The sequence below is a fragment of the Mytilus californianus genome, unplaced genomic scaffold (genome assembly GCF_021869535.1).
Source record: "Mytilus californianus isolate M0D057914Y unplaced genomic scaffold, xbMytCali1.0.p SCAF_7, whole genome shotgun sequence".
Taxonomy (NCBI): domain Eukaryota; kingdom Metazoa; phylum Mollusca; class Bivalvia; order Mytilida; family Mytilidae; genus Mytilus; species Mytilus californianus.
In genome coordinates, this window is record NW_026262723.1 from 31,185,915 (window position 1) to 31,207,393 (window position 21,479).

General features: G+C 33.3%; 1 protein-coding gene across 1 annotated transcript; it reads left to right on the top strand.

Annotated features, from left to right (window-relative positions):
* Positions 1 to 3,990: 3,990 nt before the first annotated feature.
* LOC127707456 (uncharacterized) lies at positions 3,991 to 18,239 on the top strand. Its single transcript, XM_052211982.1, has 10 exons — positions 3,991 to 4,815; positions 5,867 to 6,074; positions 6,904 to 7,208; positions 8,339 to 8,476; positions 9,791 to 9,988; positions 11,314 to 11,426; positions 13,342 to 13,793; positions 14,447 to 15,140; positions 16,343 to 16,637; positions 17,295 to 18,239. The coding sequence occupies exons 1-10, from the start codon at positions 4,603 to 4,605 to the stop codon at positions 17,715 to 17,717; spliced, it is 3,039 nt and encodes a 1,012-aa protein (XP_052067942.1). The 5' UTR covers positions 3,991 to 4,602; the 3' UTR covers positions 17,718 to 18,239.
* The last annotated feature ends 3,240 nt before the right edge of the window (positions 18,240 to 21,479 follow it).

A 21,479-nucleotide genomic window follows, 5' to 3' on the forward strand; every position in this document is an offset into this window, starting at 1 on the left:
CAATAAAATGTATACAAAGACAACCAATAGCCATTTTACAGTTAGGACAAAGTACATTAACTTGAGAACTATTACAGGGATATTAAAATCCCGAGGTAAAATAGGTACTTCTATTTCTTAGTTTGGGCAGGCACATTAATTGGCGAATTAGGACACAGACAATAGTTCCTAATGTGGAACAACCATAACAAATCTCGATATAGGGAAAGGCACATCAGTTCACAAAGTACAACAGATTGTCTGATTATGCCCCCGCCGTAGCGGAGGGGGCATTTAGTTATACCCTTGAAAGTCTGTACATCCTGTAATTGGTTTCCGTTCTCTAACTTTAGTTAGCCTCAACCAAATGTTATGAAACTTATACACAATGCTTAAGACCACAAAACTCAGATTAAGTACAACTTTTGGTAGGGTCACTTTTACCGTTCTTGAGTTATGTCCATTTATAAGGTTATATGCAAGCGGGGGCATCATCTGTGTGCCATGGACACATTCCCCATTTATTCTTTGGGTACAACAGGTACATAATTTTCTATAGTAGGACACACCCATTGATTCCTTGAGTAGGGTAGACACATTAATTCCTTGGGTAGAACAGACACATTGATTCCTTGGGTAGAACAGACATTGATTCCTTGGACAGGACCGACACTGATTCCTTGGTAGGACACACACATTGATTCCTTGAGTCGGACAGACACGCTGATTCCTTGGATAGGACAGATACATAGATTCCTTGGGTAGGACAGACATACTGATTCCTTGAGTAGACCAGACGCACAGATTCAGAACATCAAGTGCAATTTTTCTATCAAGGACAACTCCTTAATAGGAAAGAGTGAAAATCATCAATATCGTCCTCCATCTTGTATCAGTAACAGCTAGCATATTAAAATTTGAAAAGCATTGATAGAACGGTTCATAAGTAATTCGGAAGCGACATAAAGTGCAATTTTCCAATCCATTATATGGTATCATAAATCCTGGATGACAAAAGTGATAATCGCCAATATCGAAATTTATCTCCATTTTGTCATCAGCAACAACATATTAAAATTTGAAATGCACTTGTGAAACGGTTCATAAGTTATTGCATGGAAAGGGCATAAAGTGCCATTTCCCAAAATATCAAGGACCATAACTCCTAAATGGTAAATGTGAAAATCGGCAATATCTAAATTTACCTCTATTTTGTTATAAGTAACAACCTATTAAAATTTGAAAATCATTCGTGGAACAGTTCATAAGTTATTGCACGAAAACGACATAAAGTGCCATTTCCGATCTATCAAGGACCATAACACATGTAACGCTTTAACGGTAAAAGTGAAATTGCCAATATCGAACTGATCTTCATTTTGTCATGAATAACAACATGACATTCCTTGCAGAAACTACATCCTGTATCATTAAATAAAGTGTTCTCGTCATGAAATATTTGCCACTCGACGTGAAACAGGTAACAATCAATCAATCATCTTTACCTTAAACAGTTTTAGTCCAAAGTTTTTTAACAGCTGGAAAAATCGCCTTGCATTTGTGCATGCTTTATGTTATCTTTTACATTTGTAATTCAGCAAATAATTACGCTTAATCCCGTGGCCATACAGGCCATCTAAGACTTCCAGTGAGATGTAAGCTTTTGCTCAGTGTTGAATCCGACTGTGAATTCAAGATGAAGAACAGCCCATAAGTGGTCGTTTGCTTTCTGACTTTCTGTTTTTCAATTGCGTGTAGGGAATTTTTGGTCATGCATGAATAAATACACAATATCCCTCTTTTCCATGGCAACCCAACACAGGACAAGTTCGGAATCTGAGCCGATCCTTCTTGATCTCAAGACGTAGAAGTGTCAACTATTATTTTAACCCTTCCGGAGCACTTGAGTTCAATCTGATTAAACTTCAGATCTATCGTAACTCGCTTACTCGCCGAAGCTTATATGAGAATAACGAAATCGGATATCTATATTTTAATTAGATTGTATCTTACATAGCGAAATCAGAGATCTATATGTTGATTAAATTGAGTAGGGTTCACACAAATAATTTGTTGGGAGTTCGGGTTGTTCGGTATTTATTTTTCTGTGCAGTGTTTGTTGTCTTTTTGTCTTTTTTTAAGCCATGGTGTCTTCTTTTTTTTTATTGTCTCCTTGGATTCCTGTCCCCTTTTTTATTTCTTTTATTGATCCGAATCAAGTATATATTGAATACTAGAGACAAGCATGTTATCAGTAGACCCCCTACAAGGACAATGCAGTTATTGGTGTATGAAGTATACATTTTTTTTGGCTGTTGAAATTAACAAAATATAAAAATGAGAAGATGGGGTATAATTGCCAATGAGACAAATCTCCACCAGAGACCAAATGACATAGAAGTTAACAACTATAGATCACCGTATGGCCTTCAACAATGAGCAAAACCCATACCGCATAGTCGGCTATAAGAGACCCGAAATAACAAAATTAAACAATTCAAACGAGAAAACTAACGTCCTGATCTAAGTAAAAAAAAGGCTGTTTAAAGACTTTAAATGACAAACATATCATGTTTCTATAATTATGCAGCTATCGTCGCTTTACATCCTAGAGTGTAAACGCTATAAGATTATTTCTGTATTTCCGCATATACTAATGATACTGTCAAAGGACAGAAGGAAGCACCAAGATATTAATCAAAAGAATTCGGATCTGTTTTATTCCTATCAATATGCAATTCTATTTAGTAACTAGAAAATGTTAATGTTTCAAGCTAGACATAAAATGGTCTGTATATCCGCATATGCTAATAATACACTGTTGTTAAAGAACTGAAGCATCCGGATATTAAATGAAAAGAACTCTGATCTGTTTTGTTCCTTCAACTTGCAGTAATATCGAAACTTGTTACTTGGAATTGTAAATGTTTTCAAATGGTCTGTATTTCCGCATATGTTAAAAATACTCTGTTAAAGGAATAAAGACCCGGATATCTAAAGAAAAGAACTTGATCATTCTATTTCTTTCAACTTGCAGTAATAGCGAAACCGGCAATTCTATATGGTAATTTGGAATTGTTAATGTTTTCAATGTCACCAAAGCACCACAAGTACTGTTGATTTATTATTTGAATATTCATGTATTGCAGACTTGTGTTTCTCTCATTCCTTACTTTCTCGTGAAGTAATCACAATATTTTATATGTCTAAAAAAATGTCCCCGTCAAAAAATGATTTTTAAATATAAAACATACGGAGATGTGGTTTCACTGCCAATGAGACAACTAGCCAAACGAGTCAAAATGGCGCTGATTTAGGCAACTACTGTGGATTTTGTTTTTTTTTTTTGCGCGCGGGAAACAATTTTCGTGGATTGAGGAAACTTGTTTTTTTATTGGATATTTGATTTAGTGGTTTTGCCAAAGTCTGAATACACTGACTGAGCTTATAGAAACTTTTACCTTCGTTGTGCACTGGGCCTATAATTTTTTTATTTTCGTTGAACATTTAAATTCGTGGTTTTTTATACCTAAGAATTCCACGAAAATTGGTATCTCATAATAAATAATGATTCCACAGTATATGTCGCCGTACGGCCTTCAACAAAGAACAAGATGACAGAATGTGAACAAATTAAAACCAGAAAACCAACGAACTTAATTGTGACCAAAAAAAAAGCGAATATGACAGACAACTAACTTCGTCAATAGCATAATGTCTAAAGGTTTGTTTGTCACGTGTTTTATGTTGTATGTGCCAGGTACATTTTTAATTAGAAAACCTATCGCTCCTGTATACATTAAAAGTTTTATATATTTCATATTAGCGAATTTATAAGCTGACACAAGTCATTTATAAATGTTATTTTGCGCAGTGTTATTACACGAAAGAAATACCGCAGAGACCATTCATTGAAGTCACCCACTATAATTAAATAAATAATTATGCATATATATCTTTTATTCAAATACGGAAGTATAACAATTCAAATAGCATGTGTATAGTGTACTTGAAGTTTGTTTTAACGGTTTGAGACGATTATACAATTGTCAACTTTAAAGAGGACACATTCTTTTAAACAAAAGAAGTTCATCTGTTTTTTAACTTGATATGGCTTTAAAGGTGTGTTTATACCTTGAGAGGGATGAATAGATTAGGAAACCCAATTGGTTATTTGTTATTGAACTTTATTTGCTTTTTCGCGGAAACGTTTATGTAATTGCATCGACGGTAATTTCAGAGTTTGTAATTTTTGGGGACATATTGCATGAATGAATGAAGTAACGGATAATAAATAACTGTCATATTCTAATAAGATGTGTCATCATATTTCTGAATAATAGTGGAAATTTAAACATAATCGGAGAAGATTTAAATGTATTCAGTAAATCTAAGATTACTTTTTCGGTGAAAATTGGATTGGACTTATGTATCAGAACTTGCAATTGAATTACAAATTTTGTATTCTTTATTGAAAGAAGAATAAAATTGTACAAAAGCTGCCATCACTAAAAATATTTGATTACCGATTACACATTGTTCGATTGTGTGTAAACATTGGAATCGAAATAAAACGTAAATCTGTTTTCACAACGGAGGTAAGGTACTGTGTTAAAAACAGATATGGGCGACATGGAAGACACAACAAGGGACCGTTACAGCAGGCGTCTTTCCAGTGTAGAGGACATATTTAAAATTCCCGACATGAGTACAGTTTTTCAGGTAATGAAGGACTTTGGTATAGATCGACGAGGAATAAAAAATAAAAACGACGCTATGAACCGTGTTGTGGAATACTGGAAAGGATTACAAAACTTAACGGAAAACAACAATAAGGTTAGTACTGATGTGTGATGAGATTAATCTGAGGACGTTTATATAAAAAGAAGATGTGGTATGATTGCCAATGAGACAACTCTCCCCAATAGACCAAATGACACAGAATTTAACAACTATAGGTCACCGTACGGCCTTCAACAATGAGCAAAGCTCATACCGCATATAGTCAGCTATAAAAGGCATCAAAATGACAAATGTAAAACAATTCAAACGAGAAAACTAACGGCCTAATTTATGTACAAAATAATGAACGAAAAACAAATGTGAAACACAGCAACAAACGACAACCACTGAGTTACAGGTTCCTGACTTTGGACAGGCACATGCAGAATGAGGCGGGGATAAACTAGTTTGTTGTCCCCTCACCCGGGACAGTGGTGTAACAGCACAACATAAGAACAAACTATAAAAATCAGTTGAAAAAGGCTTAACTCATCAGATGGATACAAATAGAAATACATCCAACAAAAACACAAAGTGGACGTGGACGGGTACCTGTTCATCCCAACAACAAAAAGACACTTAGCATAGATCTGAGAGTACTCGCAGTTACTGACAGCTAGTTCAAAGCCAATAACAACTAATAAAAAAAAATGATGCATCTAAGACTAAATTATCAATCTGTACACATCCAACATCCAATGGATTTAGTGTAAAGACGTCATAAACAGTCAGAGAAAAACATGACCTTGTGCAATGTTTAGTACTTTTTATCAACTAAACGTTTCTTTTGTTCTAGAAGTAGATACATGGCTTTGTTTTAAGCCTTATTATTTGGAAATTTTAATTAATGCCGATAAAAAATACAAGATCTTCTTCGGCTCTTCTAATTTACTGTTGCAGGGTAATTATTTCTTCTACGCACCTTGTCGTATTCCGCTTGTATAGTCAAAGAGATTCGCATTCTTTTTTCTTTTCTTTTTTTACATATATGGAAGTCGGCCATTAGCTTGATCTTGTACAGTAGAACTTATTCCGTATACTTGATATTTTATCAAATGAGCAATCAACTAAAAATGTAAAGACTATTTTTTTCTTACAAATATAGATCCAGTATGATTTAACAGATATTTTGCAAGCTGACGAAGAAAATCGACGAGTTTTAACAGAAAAATGCGAAGACGTTAACAATTTTCTCCTGAAATTACCGAAGAATCATGAAGCTGATTTAGAAAACTTCATTCCTGGGATTTACCACAGACTTAAAACCATGAAAAGCAAGTTAAGGTCAACTGAATGTCCGATACTTGTTACAGGTATGGTCAACATTATAATGTAATCTGTCTTAATGTCGTCCTGAATATGCTTGTAATATTTGATACTGGACCATGTGGACGCCCAGCAAAGAATAGCGTTACATCAATTTATTTTATCGTAAACACATCGTTTATTTTCCCTACAGTTCCTCTTTGAAGGATTAATATTCATGAAAGTACTATAAAAAGAGTGTATAGTTACACAAAAAAGATTCTGTTTTCAGGATCCCGTAATGTATAATTCTTATATTACAATATTATGTAATACGTTTATTACATAATTCACTCAAAAAAAAAGACCTTCACGTTAAATCTTCTGGTTTAAAAGTATTAAATTTTGATTTATCTCTGCAATGTTGACAAGTTCATGCAAAAAAAAACATTTTACGAACTGCGTGCGTTGGAATTCTGAATATGACAGTATGACTTATTAGTAATATAATTGTCTGTAAACACATGCAGAATAAGATTGTTTTTCTGATTTTTACCCAGGTGCCTGATCATGATAATTTACTGTACAGTTTTAATATATTTTGATCATTTTTCTACCCCTGACTGACTTTTATTTTTATTGTGTGGTTTGATACAGGTATAAACGTTATATAATTTTAAATAAATTTTCTATATGTTTATATTGTCTGATCCAGATATAGATATAGACGTGATATAACTTAAATTTTCTATAGGTATCATCTAAAAAATTATATATATATATATGTATATAAGAGAGAGGGTGTTGATTTATTCTTAAGAATTACATTTTAAAAAATTCATTATTAAAAAGTGTGGACGCTTACTTTTCTCCAAACTGTATCTTCATATTTTCCAGGAGAAACAAATTCGGGCAAAAGTAGTTTCATCAACCTCATTCTGGGCCATGACCTGTTACCAGTTGGTTGTCTTCCTACAACAAGAACTGTATGTGAAATAAAGGGATCCAAGTCCAATGAAAGAGTTGCAATAATTCATCGCAAAATTGTTAAAAATGAGCGCCGACATGCACCGAAAATACTCGACCTTTCAGAATCGGTTAATTTTGAAAAGTTTCAAAATCTTGTAACCGAATTTGATACACAGACCGGGGAATCTGTTTATGACAAAATTGAAATATTTTGGCCAAGCCAACTGAAAGAGGTACAAGTATTAAAACCAACGTTTTTATTTAAATTTAAGATAAAAAAAAAACAAATAAAACATATCCAACAAGAATAACAAACACATGATAAACTAAGAAGCAAACCGAATGTTTCATAAATGCTTGTATAGGATATATATATATATATATATATTAAAGAATTGATATAATGGACCAATCAACAACGCTAAAACTAAATTGTAAAATTATATGTTACAATGCAGTGATATTAAAGGAAAAGTCTAACTTGACCAAAAACGTTTTGAACACTCTGATTTATATGAATAAAAGGTGTCAGACCGCCAATTCAAAATCCCTTTCTATTCAACCAAATTTTGCAAATTCCACAGCTTTCTAAATACCTTACCTTAAGTTTAACATCAAAGAAACCAGGTATATCCTGAATTGTATCATCTTTCTACATGCCAATTTTCAACCTATGTTTAAAGTCTTGTATGGATATACTAACGTACTAACAAGTACTGCTAAAAATAGTCCCTGGGTTTCTTGAAATCTTAAATAAGTATACTATGGAGCGCATTAATCCTCAATTTTTAATGCAAGCTCATAGACAAGTAAATGTTGGCTCAAAATGGTCAAAATATAGTTCTCTTTCACCAAAAGTTTCATTTCTGTAAATTTGTTTGTTAGTTTAAGTAAACAATGACATCAAAAGCACTATTTTTTTTGTCAGAGTAGGGCTACTTTTACATACGTTCTAAATTCGAGTGAGTGAATTGGTGGTCTGACACCTAAAGGCATACGGCTACGAGAAAGTAATTAAAACAACATCCAATACCATAAAATCATCAATTTAGAGAACCGCATGCGCTCTTCAACTATGAACAACCACCAAAATCATATGAAAAGTTTAATTGCTCTTTGTTAATTACAGATTGAGAATGCATGAATAATTCGACCACAACACCAAATTTTAAATTTACACCGCATTTGAAAATATCATTGAAAGTTGTTTTTTTTTTATAAAAAAAAATTAAATCGACACGTCTGGTTACAAGATTCCTTCACGATAAAAAAACGGTATTCTTAACTTGATTGGTTGCTCCGTCGTTCGATGTAGCTCATAAACATTAAAATGATTAATAACAAGATATGATTACATTTGCAGGCCGGTTTAAAACTGATTGACACACCTGGTGTAGGTGAAAATAGAAATGTTGTACCATTGATTGAAAATTGTGCTTCTAAAGTGTCTGGATTTATATACATCATTAATAGTTCATCAGCTGGAGGCTTACAGAAAAGGGTACGTAAAACTGAATAAACAACGAGTAACCAGATTTAAGAGTTTCTGGATCAAATACCAGAAAAAGAACTTTTGTTTAGTTTTTACTCCTTCGTGTGTTTCATTGAAATATTAGGCGAAGAAATAGGGGTCTATTCTAACCATTAAAAAATTTGAATGGGGTTACTACTTATATATATAGATCATTTAAATCAACTAACTCGAATAGTGGGACTGTCTTGTACATTTTTGTTTGCCTATTCCTCTGATTGCAGAATATATCAATTTGGGAAGGGGAAATCTCTTCATAAAATATATTTGAAATCGACAGAATTTGCGAGAGGCGTAAGTATTTGTAATTGTCTGACCATTGGACGAAATAACAGTATCCTTTCTTTTCTACATTATTTGTCATGTGTATTTGACTGTTTTGTTAAGGTTAAGGTTTCGATGCGCTCGAAAAATGTATTTAGTGGTATAGCCGGGCATAAACGGATAAGAATGCTCTCATATAACTAATGTATTTAGTGGTGTTACTGGGCATGCTATCATATGATTATAATGAATTTAGTGATATGGCTGGGCTGAAGTAGATAGATATGCTCTCATGTAATAAATATATTTAGGGGTGTAGCCGGTCATAAATGTTTAGAGATGCTCTCATACGATCAGTGTATTAAGTGTAGCCGGGCATAAATGGATAGGGATACACGCATATAAAAGTTATAAACTAATATATTTCTTACATGGTTTGCCGGGCATAACTGAATAGGGATGCTCTCTTATAAACTAATGTATTTAGTGATGTAGCCGGGCATACAGGGATAGGAATGCTCTCATATAGAACTAGTGTAGTTTGTGGTGTAGCCGGGTATAAATGGATGCTATCGTTCAGGAAAAGATTCGGCCAATTGTTTTCAACTTACATGTTAAGATGCTGTGGATGCTACAGTTAGTAAGATTACTAAAGTTACACAGTTGTTTTTTTTGTGTCTTATAATGTTTTGATCTAGAGTATCGAAAGAGAGTCATTTCAGATACATGTATCGCGCGTAATAATTTAGTTCCTCACTTACAGATATTCTGACTAATTAATGCAATAGTTTTTCGGGTATTAATAAAAGGAGATGTATGGTTTACACAACACAAGGTTTGTATGAGGGTCTTGATGGGAGTTTACAGAATAGAGAATAATGGGCGAAAATATAAAGAATTATAGAGAATAATGGTCAAAACACAATAATGGGCAAAACATTAAAGAATACAGAAATGAAGGACCTTCATCAACACCATCTTATATTGAACCAAATATTTGACCATTTAATAAACTTGCAGGTTCGCCAGTTTTTACGTTCGACGTCGTCTATTTGTGACCAAGAATTTTCAACAGATGCTGCTATGTTTGTATTCAACAAATGGGACACTGTACCGGAGGTTGATCGATCTGATCTAACCAAGACAACCTTGTCACAATTGAAGAAGCTGTTTCCAGGGATACAGAAGGACCAGCTCTTTTACATTTCGGCAACAGAAGTATGTTTTGGAAATCAAATTTGCCTTTTACGAAGATAATTTTTTTTCAAAGTTTCTAAAAATGTAAACGATCTACACCTTCACCATAATTATTAATTCGGTTATATTTATAAGGGTCTGGATGGGGTTTACAAAATAGAGAACAAATGACAAAAAAAAAGAATAAAGAAAAATAAGCAAAAAATAAATAAAAAAGAGAATATTTAGAAATATAAAGAATACAAAAATGAAGGAACCCATCTTAAGGATGTATTCTTCTGACGTTTCAGGCTCGTTGAAATCTCGTTCTGGAATTATTTCCAAAACATGTGATACAAGTGGAATATATCAATGAATTTAAAAAAATATTATAATCAAACTTAACTGTGTGAAAAAATTGTGTATTTACAATGAATAGTGTTTGAGTAATAAAATTTTCAAATTTTATAACAAATCAAGTCAGTCTCATTAGCCAAAATGTTAAGAAAATGGGTGAGGGGTACAAAATATCATTTTACCAGATACATGTACATCCCATATCAATTTTTTCTTTTCAAATTTCTTAGATATTTATTTTTTCAATCATTTATAACAAAGAAGTTGAAATAATATGCTTTTTGTTCTAAAAAAAGGGAAAAATCCAAACTTTACAAAATTGACAACATGGTAAATTTGACACGAAAAAGCAACAAAATTTTATAAAACTTTCTTATATTAACACCTACCTATAGTTTTTTAAGTTAAATTTATTCAGATTGGTCCACTTCATCTTAAGTGAAAGTATGAAAAAAAGGTTAATTGTGAAACTGTAATTTTTTTCATGAAAATAGCCCAAAAATGGGTAAAAATTTATTAAAAATGGGAAAATCATCAAAATTTGGTACTTTCAAATGGCTGTAGCAAAAAATGATGTGCACCACCATATGATTTTTTCTTCACTAATTATTTTTTTACAGTCATATAAACCCAAAAATCAGGTTAAGAAAAAAAGTTTAATTCTAGAAATTTTTGGGTCCTCAGAGGTGTACATCCTTAACCCTCGATCTATTTGCAGTGTGTCGCGGATAATACAGACAATATCTATTTGTTTTTAATTGTTCTAATATGCAGCTTAAGAAAGGTAGTTTACATATTATTTTTCATAATAAAAAAAAACTAATGATAGTTTGTCTTTCTTTTACATCAATCCGAAAATTATTATTATAACTATAATGAATACAGATATATGGTAATAGGAAACCGTAAGAAAAGTAGCCGTGAAACGCTACAGGTTAAAATTTGATAAAAGTGAAAAAAGTTTCAACTTACATAATCTGAATAATGTTATTTTCCTTTTCCAAATTTAGTCGTTAAAGGTATCAAGACATGGCGATGAACCAGAAGACTTTACAGCTATCAACAACGGACTTGTAAAAATCATTCCAGCGTGTTTGAAAAATGGCTTTAATTTACATTATTGGTAAGAATCGAGTACTGCAAAAGTTTACTTTTAGATAAGTTTGTCACTTCCATTGCATAAAATGAACTTTGGCCTTACCTCAAAATCGAACTCAGCATCACCTCAAAATCGAACTCAACAATAGTGTGTTTTTCAAAAGAAACTAAGATATCTGGACCTAGGTCAACTGTTAGCAAGACAACGGGTTCAACTATTGGAGCAGGATCTGTTCACACTTCCGGATCACCCCCGGTTTTCGTTGGGATCGTGTTGCTCAGTCTTTAGTGTAGTGTTTTGAAAAACAGTTGTTTGTCTTTTCTTTGTTTTCTCAACAATGAATGGTGTTTTCTCTGTGTTTTGACTTTGAGCATACTAGTACCTAACTGTAGAATATTGATTAACATATTCTGATATATAAAAGTTCATACTATAGTATTGTGAGTTTGTTTATGTATACACTACAGTCAGCGTCGAGTCGGCATTTTCCACATTCCCACTGTTGGCATGGGAATAGAGTTTGGATGTTCTTTAGGTAAAATACATTTTTTTTCCTTCAAAATGCGTTCTTTAATAAATTCATTGTTTAATAGACATTTAGCTTCACACTAAAGTAGTGTCCTATTGTTAAGGTAAATTTATGGTAATATGTGTGGGCTGTGTAATTGTTCCCACTGTGGAGAGAGGCCATGGCAATACCCATAATGACTATAGTGTATGTGAAATGATCTCTGTAACTTGAATTCTAGATTTTATATTACATTGTCTTCCGTCCCATCAAGTTCTATATAAATTTCACATTTTCTATTAAATTCATTAATCAAGAAAAATCTTTGTTGCTCTCAGTGTATTATGTGTTGCTGTGATTCAAAATTGCCGTTTAATTAGGGTTCCAATGACGTAGATACCATACTACACGTTGCCCCAAAAAATGGCTGCCATATTTCATACCTTTTATCTGCATAAAAGGTCCGAATACATTTAGGACCGAACTTTGATACGTATTTCTTTAACCCGAAATATCAATAGCAAAACTTGCACTCAGATTGCTTCCCACCCCAACCCGAAACTTTGTGAATTTAGCTTTATATCCTACATCGATCTTGTGATGGTGTCCCCAAGTGATACAAATACAGCCCATATTGGCAAGACCTCTATTGTGACGGATATACTTATACAAATGCATCTGTGGACAATCCTAGTTTAACGTTCTAAAGAATATTTTTAATTTTGCTATGGAATGTCCTTCCTATTCAAGTTTTACATAAACACTCAAAATTATCAGAATCAGTAAAAATACAGTTTTGATAAGCATATTTAATTAAGATCGAATGCTCAGAATGATATTATATCAGAAACTCAAAGTACACTCATGAAGCTTTAATGCGGTATTTAATAAATTTAAGGGGTTTTTGAAAATACCTGGTTATTCATAAAATGATATGAGAAAACATGCCTTACGCACGTTAATTCTTTACGCCCGGTTTTGAACAAAATGTTGAAAAGTTAATAGAATTGAACTAACTTGAGTATTTTATGTAATGCATCTTCTTAACTATAACATTTATTGCCAACAATCTGTTGCCTTAAAGTTTGAGTTGGAGGGGTAACTGGTTGATTTGTTCATATTTGACTAACAAAATTAAAATATGTAGTATAAGCAAATCTGATAAGAGGTCCTTACTAAATCGTTGTGATGAATTATACATGTTGAATTTGTTCAGAAAACAATGTTTCCTAAAGTAGCTGTCAGTATAGCAAGTTGAATTTGATTGATGTTCGAATGAATTTGTTCATGTTTACCTCCAGCATGGCGTTTTTTTTTTTTTTTTGAAAAAACAAACACTCAAATTACGTCAATCGAAAACTATCTATTTTCAACGGACAATTGAATACCGTCAAATATTATTAAATAAGACATTATCATTCTATCTTTCAGTTTTTTATCACAAGTGATCAAAAGAGTTCTATATTCATTAAATCTTGCTAGACACATGGATTCAAAAGGTCTGGACGAAAAACGGAAAATGCAAGAAAGTTTAAAGAACGGAATTCAGCTTCTAGAAACTAACACTCACAGAGCTATCACAAATCTACGTCTCCAGCTAAAAAACGAGGCAAAGCTCTTAAATATTCGAGTTCAAGGGTTTTTAAGATCTTCCTGGGTAGATGGGGGAATTGAAGAATGGAACAAAGAGGAATGCCCGGATGTTCTTGGAAATTGGCGAAAGGTTGCAGAGGAGGCCTCAGACCAGATCATACAGAAATTCAAATCACAGATTGATTTTTGGGAACGATCAGAAGGCATAGTGAAAAGTGTTAAAGAAAAGATTAGTGAACAACTTCGACAAGATTTTGAGTTAATGGAAGACAGGATTAAAGAACTGGAAGGTAGGTGAAAAAGGGAAAAAAATATGTATGAGTGTCTTTCCAAAATCGAGTTCCCGGAGAGAACCAGCGACCTTCGGCAGGAAAACGCGCATGTAACGTGTAGAGAACTCACAATCTCAGTGTTGACAGGCTAGTGAGGCAGTTACTGTAGTTAAACTACTCAGACCACTCGGCCACCGAGGACCCTCAATGTAGAGGCAATACGATGACTCAATAGTACGTTGTTTGCATCTACGTCCATTGGTCTCGTGTGGATAGTTGTCTCATTGGCAATCATATCACATCTCCTTACTTTTATTTTGATAAGACATATTCAGAAAGCAAAAACTATGCTTTTGAGAGTACATGTAAACGCATATAAATAGATGGAACAGCCAAAGCAGTCTAATGACTCTAAAACAATCTCGTCCGCAATTAACATGAAATATTTGCCACTGGACGTTCAACAAGCCGCAATCAAGAAATCTAAAATCCACCGATAAAAAATACACAATTTACACGTTGCTTCGTTCTCTTGGAGGGAACTTTCTCTTTTCTCTTTTTGTATCTATTTTTTTTTTTATTTCAAATTCATAGCTCTATTATTAATTATAATTGAAATCAATCAAAGAAAAAATATATTCCTATTTATAAAGATACATGTTTGGTTTCAGGAGTAATGCTGGGAGGAGATATAAAAACTGTGAATAACTTTCATACCTCAGTAAAAGCACCTACGAAATCGATTCAACAGTTATTTTCTAGCGCTTCTAGACGTAAAGTTATAAATAGAAAAAGTCTTGGAACTGTCGTTTGTCTTGATCAAACATTAGATCTTACCTCAAAATCGGTCAAAAGTTTATTCAAATCTTATAAAAAGGACAATTGCCAACAAAAAATGAAAGAGGCATCAAAATTGTTCGTTGAATCGTTGCGGGAAAGTGGGAAATTGGAACAAAACGTAAACTTATATTTACAAAGATTCGATTCTAGTATAACAGTATTGGAAGAAAAGATACCACACATATTACAGACAGATAGACAACTATTTGAAAATTTGAATACTGATCTTTCAAGATCAAAGAAAAATTTAGAGGAATTGTATCCACAAATAATTGTCGAATGTCTGAAATTGCAAGGCGAACTTGACATGTTTTACGTTCAAAACCTACGGAAAGAAAATCCAAGATTTCAAGATGTCACATGGAATGGGAACGATCTCATTGGCTGTGGAAGTTTTGCCGATGTGTATATGTCCCGTTTAAAAGACGATGAAGATAATTTCCAGGACGTTGCAGTAAAAATGTACAGAACACCTCTAAAAGCAAATAACGTATCTGATATACTATTGGAAGAAAGAACGTTAAGGTAAGAATACTGTTTAGCGAGAGTAGCTTCCTTTATGATGTATACAGAGGAGCTTATTTTTTTGGAGGAAGTTTTATTCAGAATTTACAATCACCTAGTTTCTTTCATTTTCGTCATCAGATGTGTGCAGATAAATCGTTGGGTGTTCCTATACTTTAATATACTATAAACCAACTTATTTTCGCGGATACTTTATTTCGCGTTTAGTCCTTTCTATCCCGGCGATTTAATTTCGCGATTTTCAAATTTACTTGATGTAATTAGACAAAGAAAGATCCATTTTTTAAATTTCGCGACGATTTATATTCGCGTTATTTTTCCTCTCGCGAAAGTCGCGAAAGCAAAACGCTCGCGAAAATTAGTTGGTTTACAGTAACTCGAATGCGGGTAGAAATCTTGATCAGCAAACGTTGCGCTTTTTTGACAATATCTGACATCTCTAATTACGATAGCATAACCATGTGTTTGCTACACTCCTGTCAGGGTTACGATTCTGTGTCATAACTCATTTGGATCAACCCATGTGTGATTCACTATAACTCATTTGGATCGGCCATGTGTGATTCACTATAACTCATTTGGATCAGCCCATGGGTGATTCACTATAACTCATTTGGATCAGCCCATGGGTGATTCACTATAACTCATTTGGATCAGCCCATGGGTGATTCACTATCACAATTACTCCCAGGCATGGCAAACTTGTAAAATGAAAAGTAAATTTCTTAGAGCGTGAATGTGAAAGATATTTATCATTAATATTCACTCTATTAATATCTATGCATGAAAAAAACGTTATTCTTTTATAACGAATGCAAGCACTAGGGCTGAATGATGGGCGAGTAGCGGACACATGAAACATCATATCTACTGAAACTCGTCTTGATTCAAATAAACCTAGAACAGAGACAAAAGGTATACATGTATTGCTGATTAGAAATGGAAAATTCGCGTCTATAAAATTTAGCTTGATTTTTTTCTCGTCAATCTTCGGTTAAAGCTGTCTGATTTTGAAATTTTACAATTTAAATTGAATATTTTGACATCTTGTTTTTCGGATGTTCTCAGGTGAAATCAGCATGACACATAAAAGCGGAGTAAACGTAAAGAAATGACTTCTATTTGTTCAAACAGCAATGAATATTTTTTTTTGGTCTCAGGAACTATTCGTTAATCGGTCAGTACGGCTGATTCTATTTCAGAGATCTTTCGCATATAAATATAGTGCAATACCACGGCTCTACCATACAGCACCACAAGCGGAGTGATAAGACGGTTATAGTGTTGGCACTTATTATGGAATATTGTTCTGATACATTGTTAGACAAAGTGATAAATACTGAATTTAAAAACGCCGGGAAATGTCATTCAAATGATCCAGAGTACCACACGTCCATGGAAATATCGTTAAAATATGCTGTACAGATATGCGAAGGCCTGAGTTACCTTCATTTAAAAAGTCTAGTTCATCGGGATCTGAAACTTGCCAACATATTGGTATGTATATGTTATTTATAAATTCACAAATGGTGTTTTATTATGGGAACGTCATTGTTTTTAATGTTCCTGATTAGACAAAGCCCAAGAATGCTGAGATTGGTAAACGCAACATCTGAGGTTTGAAATTTTATTTCTTATATGACCTATTTTATATGGTTTATTGGGTTGGACGTAGGGTAAACTTAAATGAGACCGTCTTTGAGAAGCAGTTACTAATTTCAAAAACTTGTATCTGATCCATTAGTCCTTTTAAACAATAAAATATGTTTAAACTAAAAATTAGACGACAACACGAAAAGCACACTGAAACAAGAATAACCTCTAGGGGTCCATCCACAATCCTCATTGATATTTGGTTCCATGCAATACACGTTATATGTCAACTTACCGTCAAATTTAAGACATGGCAAATACGTTTTAAACCTATACGAAAATGAATATGCATTCAACAAAGCAAATATCAATACAAAAATTTGAAAAAATGTCCGCGAAAATAAGGTTTGATCGGTCTCAGAAAGTCTTCGATTATATCTGTCTTGTCTTGCATAGTAAGGTTTAGAAATATACCGTTGATTTGGAAAAGAATTAATTAACTGAATAGCTATCTAAAATGCTATGATTATTTGAGTGGAACTATAATGCTTTCTTTTGCAGGTAACGAAGGAAAATATTGTGAAATTGTCGGACGTTGGTCTTACAAAAGCGGAAATAGACATTACTGCTTCTGCTGTTGGTTCTCCAATTTATATGGCACCGGAAGTTCTGAAACAGGATGTATGCTATGACCGGAAGGCAGACATATATAGTTTTGGAATCTTATTGTGGGAAATTTGGTATGGTTACGAAGCGTCCGATTATATGAAAACTTTATTTCGTTCTTCAGTAGAAGTGTCTGTCGCGGAAGAAGGACTTCGCCCACCATTAACAATTCATTGTCCGCCACCAGACGACATGAAGAGCGTGATGGTAAGATGCTGGCACAATAACCCGGAAGTCAGACCAGATGCTAGATGTTTAGTTTCCTTCTTTGAATCTGTTCTTGAACAGAAGGACGAATTAGAATTAAATTCATTGTGAGACTTTTTGTTACGTCGGCATGCGTGATGTGTATTAAAATACAGTCATGAATCAACAGAACAAACACCAGCATGTAGAAGACAAGCAACAAGAACATAATGTTTAGAATCTTACTCTCTAATCGATGCACAGATAAAAGCGTTTCCAAATCTATGTAATATATATGTCTAATTCACTTTAAAGTGTGGCATCAAACATATTTTGGTGCATTCTTAATATTTTTGTTGTTGTAGTTTTTCATTGAAAATCGTTCTTATTGTTCAACATGTACACCGACGGTTAAACATTCCTGATGTATTCCTTGGCTATTTTGCTACATAAATATAGTTTTAGTAGGAAACGAACCTTTAGACATAAACATTAGCTGCAAGAAATAGTGTTATGAAAAATAATTGGGTGCATTTAATTTTAGGATAAATATTAATTTAAAAAAACTAAATTGAACTTATGTGGAAGATTGTATTAAAAAGATGATTTATATTGTTCGTATCTTTCTACACAATAAAGCTCTACCTCTAGATATTGAAAATAGAATTTTTTAATAAACATGTACCAGAACTCTAAATGTTAATAAAAAAAAGATGAAACACACTTTTGTCTTGACTAAACTGATACATTTAGCTGCTCAAGTAAGTGAGAAGTCCATGTCACTGAATATGAATAGTTCATAACACATCTTTTTACTGTATATTCTATTTCTGTTTAATTTGTTATTGTGTTTGTTTGTTAAAGGGGCATAAGCTGTCAAATTCATGTTCACCGATTTGACTCAAATTCTCATATTTGATTTATAACCTACTAAAACGTATATCCAAATTACAAAAAGTCTAAAATGAACCATTAACAATGCATTAACTCCATAATATGTATCAGCATTTCGTGGGTATTTTAGTCTAGACGCCATCTAATTAACCATCGAGGTGACCTCCGAAGACTGCCGACAGTCATATAATCCGATATAAATGTAAATATAGATATAGATAGATAGCAAACACGTGCAATTGGATTTTTCTAGGTCTGTTTGATTTCATATTATAGGTTAAACAAATATGTTAACATCGCTTTTACCTGTATAAGAATGAGTTTTTGTGGATCGAATCAGTCAACCAAATGGTTTACACTTGTTTCACTTTCAATGTTGACATTCTTTTCCTTTTAATAACTGAACACGCCTAGTTCATGCGTAACCCATCTCTAGTTAAGGGGTTAAATAGAAGGTCACATAAATACATTAAAGATGTAAAGCAGTTTCGGTAGTATCCTCAATGTAAAATGGTAAGAATTTTCATGACCTACGACCAGGAAGTCCCACTTTTATTAAAAAATACATAAATATGCAAGTGAATAATTCATCATCGATGTTTCTTAGCTTATTTTGACCAAATTGAGCCAAACTAGCTGCTAAAAGCACTTTTTCACTTAAAATAATGATTGAACAAAAAAAAAAATCCATATTTTAATTTGTTTATTTCTCGTAGCTAGTGCCCCTTTAAAGTTGTATATGTTATTACTCTTTTGAGTTTCATAAAAAAAAAATATTCAGAATAACTTACATTCACCAGAAAGCTGACTGACACGAAATTGGATTATTTAAATACAGTTTTTGCAAATAAGACTGTTTTTATGTCATAGCCACATTATAAAAACAGAAGACGTGGTATGATTGCCACTGAGAAAACTAATCACAAAAGGCAAATTTGCAAGGACAACCGCGAAAACAACTGCGAAATCACTACACGGCATTCAACAATGAAAAAAATGACCGAGGATAGCAAAATGTGAACACAATTCAAGAGAAAAAAATAATAGCTAAATATAAACTTATGCCATGAAACGGAAGGAATTAAGACAGACCGCAGTCAATGACATCTACTCGTGTACTGCAGATTACCGGGTAGGGTCATGTAGAAATAGCATGTGGTGAGGTTGAACATGCTTCTAATCGTACGGACCTCCCCTAAATGGAAACATTTGTGTAACAGCAAAGCATCAGAAAAACTATAGTAAATATCAGTTGAAAAGGGCTTGACTAATGCGATAGGTATTAAGCGGGAAAAAGACAACGAAAGAACTAAAATGTAAAAGACGCAAAGTATTCAAAAATTTCTGAAAGACAAATTTTGATTAATGAGTAGACCATGTTTTCCTACGCCATCGACATATAAAGTGTCAAGACACAATCTAAAACAGAAAAGTATAACGTTGCGAAATTCCAAGATATAAGTATAAGGACAATAAATCATATTTACTGGATAGCAACGAATTTAATGTTTAGTATATCAAAAATGTATTGAAAATAAAATCAATGTTGGCTTTTCTTTGTCGGTTTTCTATTTGGTCGTGGTGTTGTCTCTTTAAATTCGACTTATGATTTTTGATTACACCCTTGGTATCTCCTCCCTCTTACCTACCGATAAGACAATATTCAAATATCTTCTTACAAATATGTTAATTAATAACCTTGAAATATATTTTTTTTTTCAATAGAAAAAAAGATTTACAGGGATCGTATTTAAATTTTCAAGCTTTATAAACAACATCACCGCAAACATTTCGATATGGTATCCTGTTTTTTGATAAGTTTTCTACTAAACTTCCAAACACAATTGTAAAGGTTTTCCCCATTCCCATCAACTGAAAAAAGAACTTCAAGCTAATGATGGATGAAACAGAGGACAACGTCAGAAAGCGCGAGCCAGATGAACCAAAAACTGGACACTTTTTCTGAATGTATCAAAGCTGTTCGGTCACGCGTTCAGAAACGCATTCAAAATATACGACGTACAATAAGCACATGGGTTTCTAATCCTTTCAAGAAATCCGAGGTTGTAGATGGTTTATCCTCTCTCTACGACAAATATGCTGTTTCTATATCCTCTAAAAATATCGTTTTACATACAAAAATTCATTATTTGGAATGTCTAACTAAAGAACTCAATAATCACAGCTAAACTAGGAATCCCACATGCACACCTACATAATTCACGAAAGAGATTTAAGAAAATAACAAATCCGTCCTTTTTTTCCTATGTTATAAACATAATAAACTTTTTTAAAATACACGATATATATTGCCGGGTCGTGTAGATGTTTGACTGAGCATCTGTCTACAATTCTTACTACGATCCTCTCTACAGTTAGAAATATTGCGAGGATGTATATTCAAACAACCAGATGTCAACCAGATGTGGAGTCTTAAAAGTTTTAAAGATCTACTGCAAAATCTGTTAAAACATGTAGAGCTTTTTCGATAAAAGTGGGACTTCCTGGTCGTAGGTCATGAAAAATCTTACCATTTTACATTGAGGATACTGCCGAAACTGCTTTACATCTTTAACTTTTCAATATTTACACAGATGGATGACTGCTAACTAGAACCTGTGACAAACGTGATGAATTCAAGTTTCCAATTGTCAATTTCTCATTTCCCCAGGAATATTATCATACCTTCTGTCCCATCGTATGATGTTTACATATCTCAATTGCTACGCCATGCTCCTGCACGTTCACAATAAACGGACTTAATTTACAAGGTATGATCCTTTCACAAAAACTGATTCAACAAAGTAGTAATACATGTAGTCAATTTCCGAAGCAAGGTAACCGTTGTCGATTCTCGGAATTTCCCGAAGTCCTGCGTTATGCTATGTTTAGGTTTCAGCGTTACTGATGAAGGTAAATCCAAAAAATCCGGAAACAAGAAATGAATAAGTGTTATTTCATTTACTAGTTCTGGGTCGATATTACTGGTGATGGACTGTA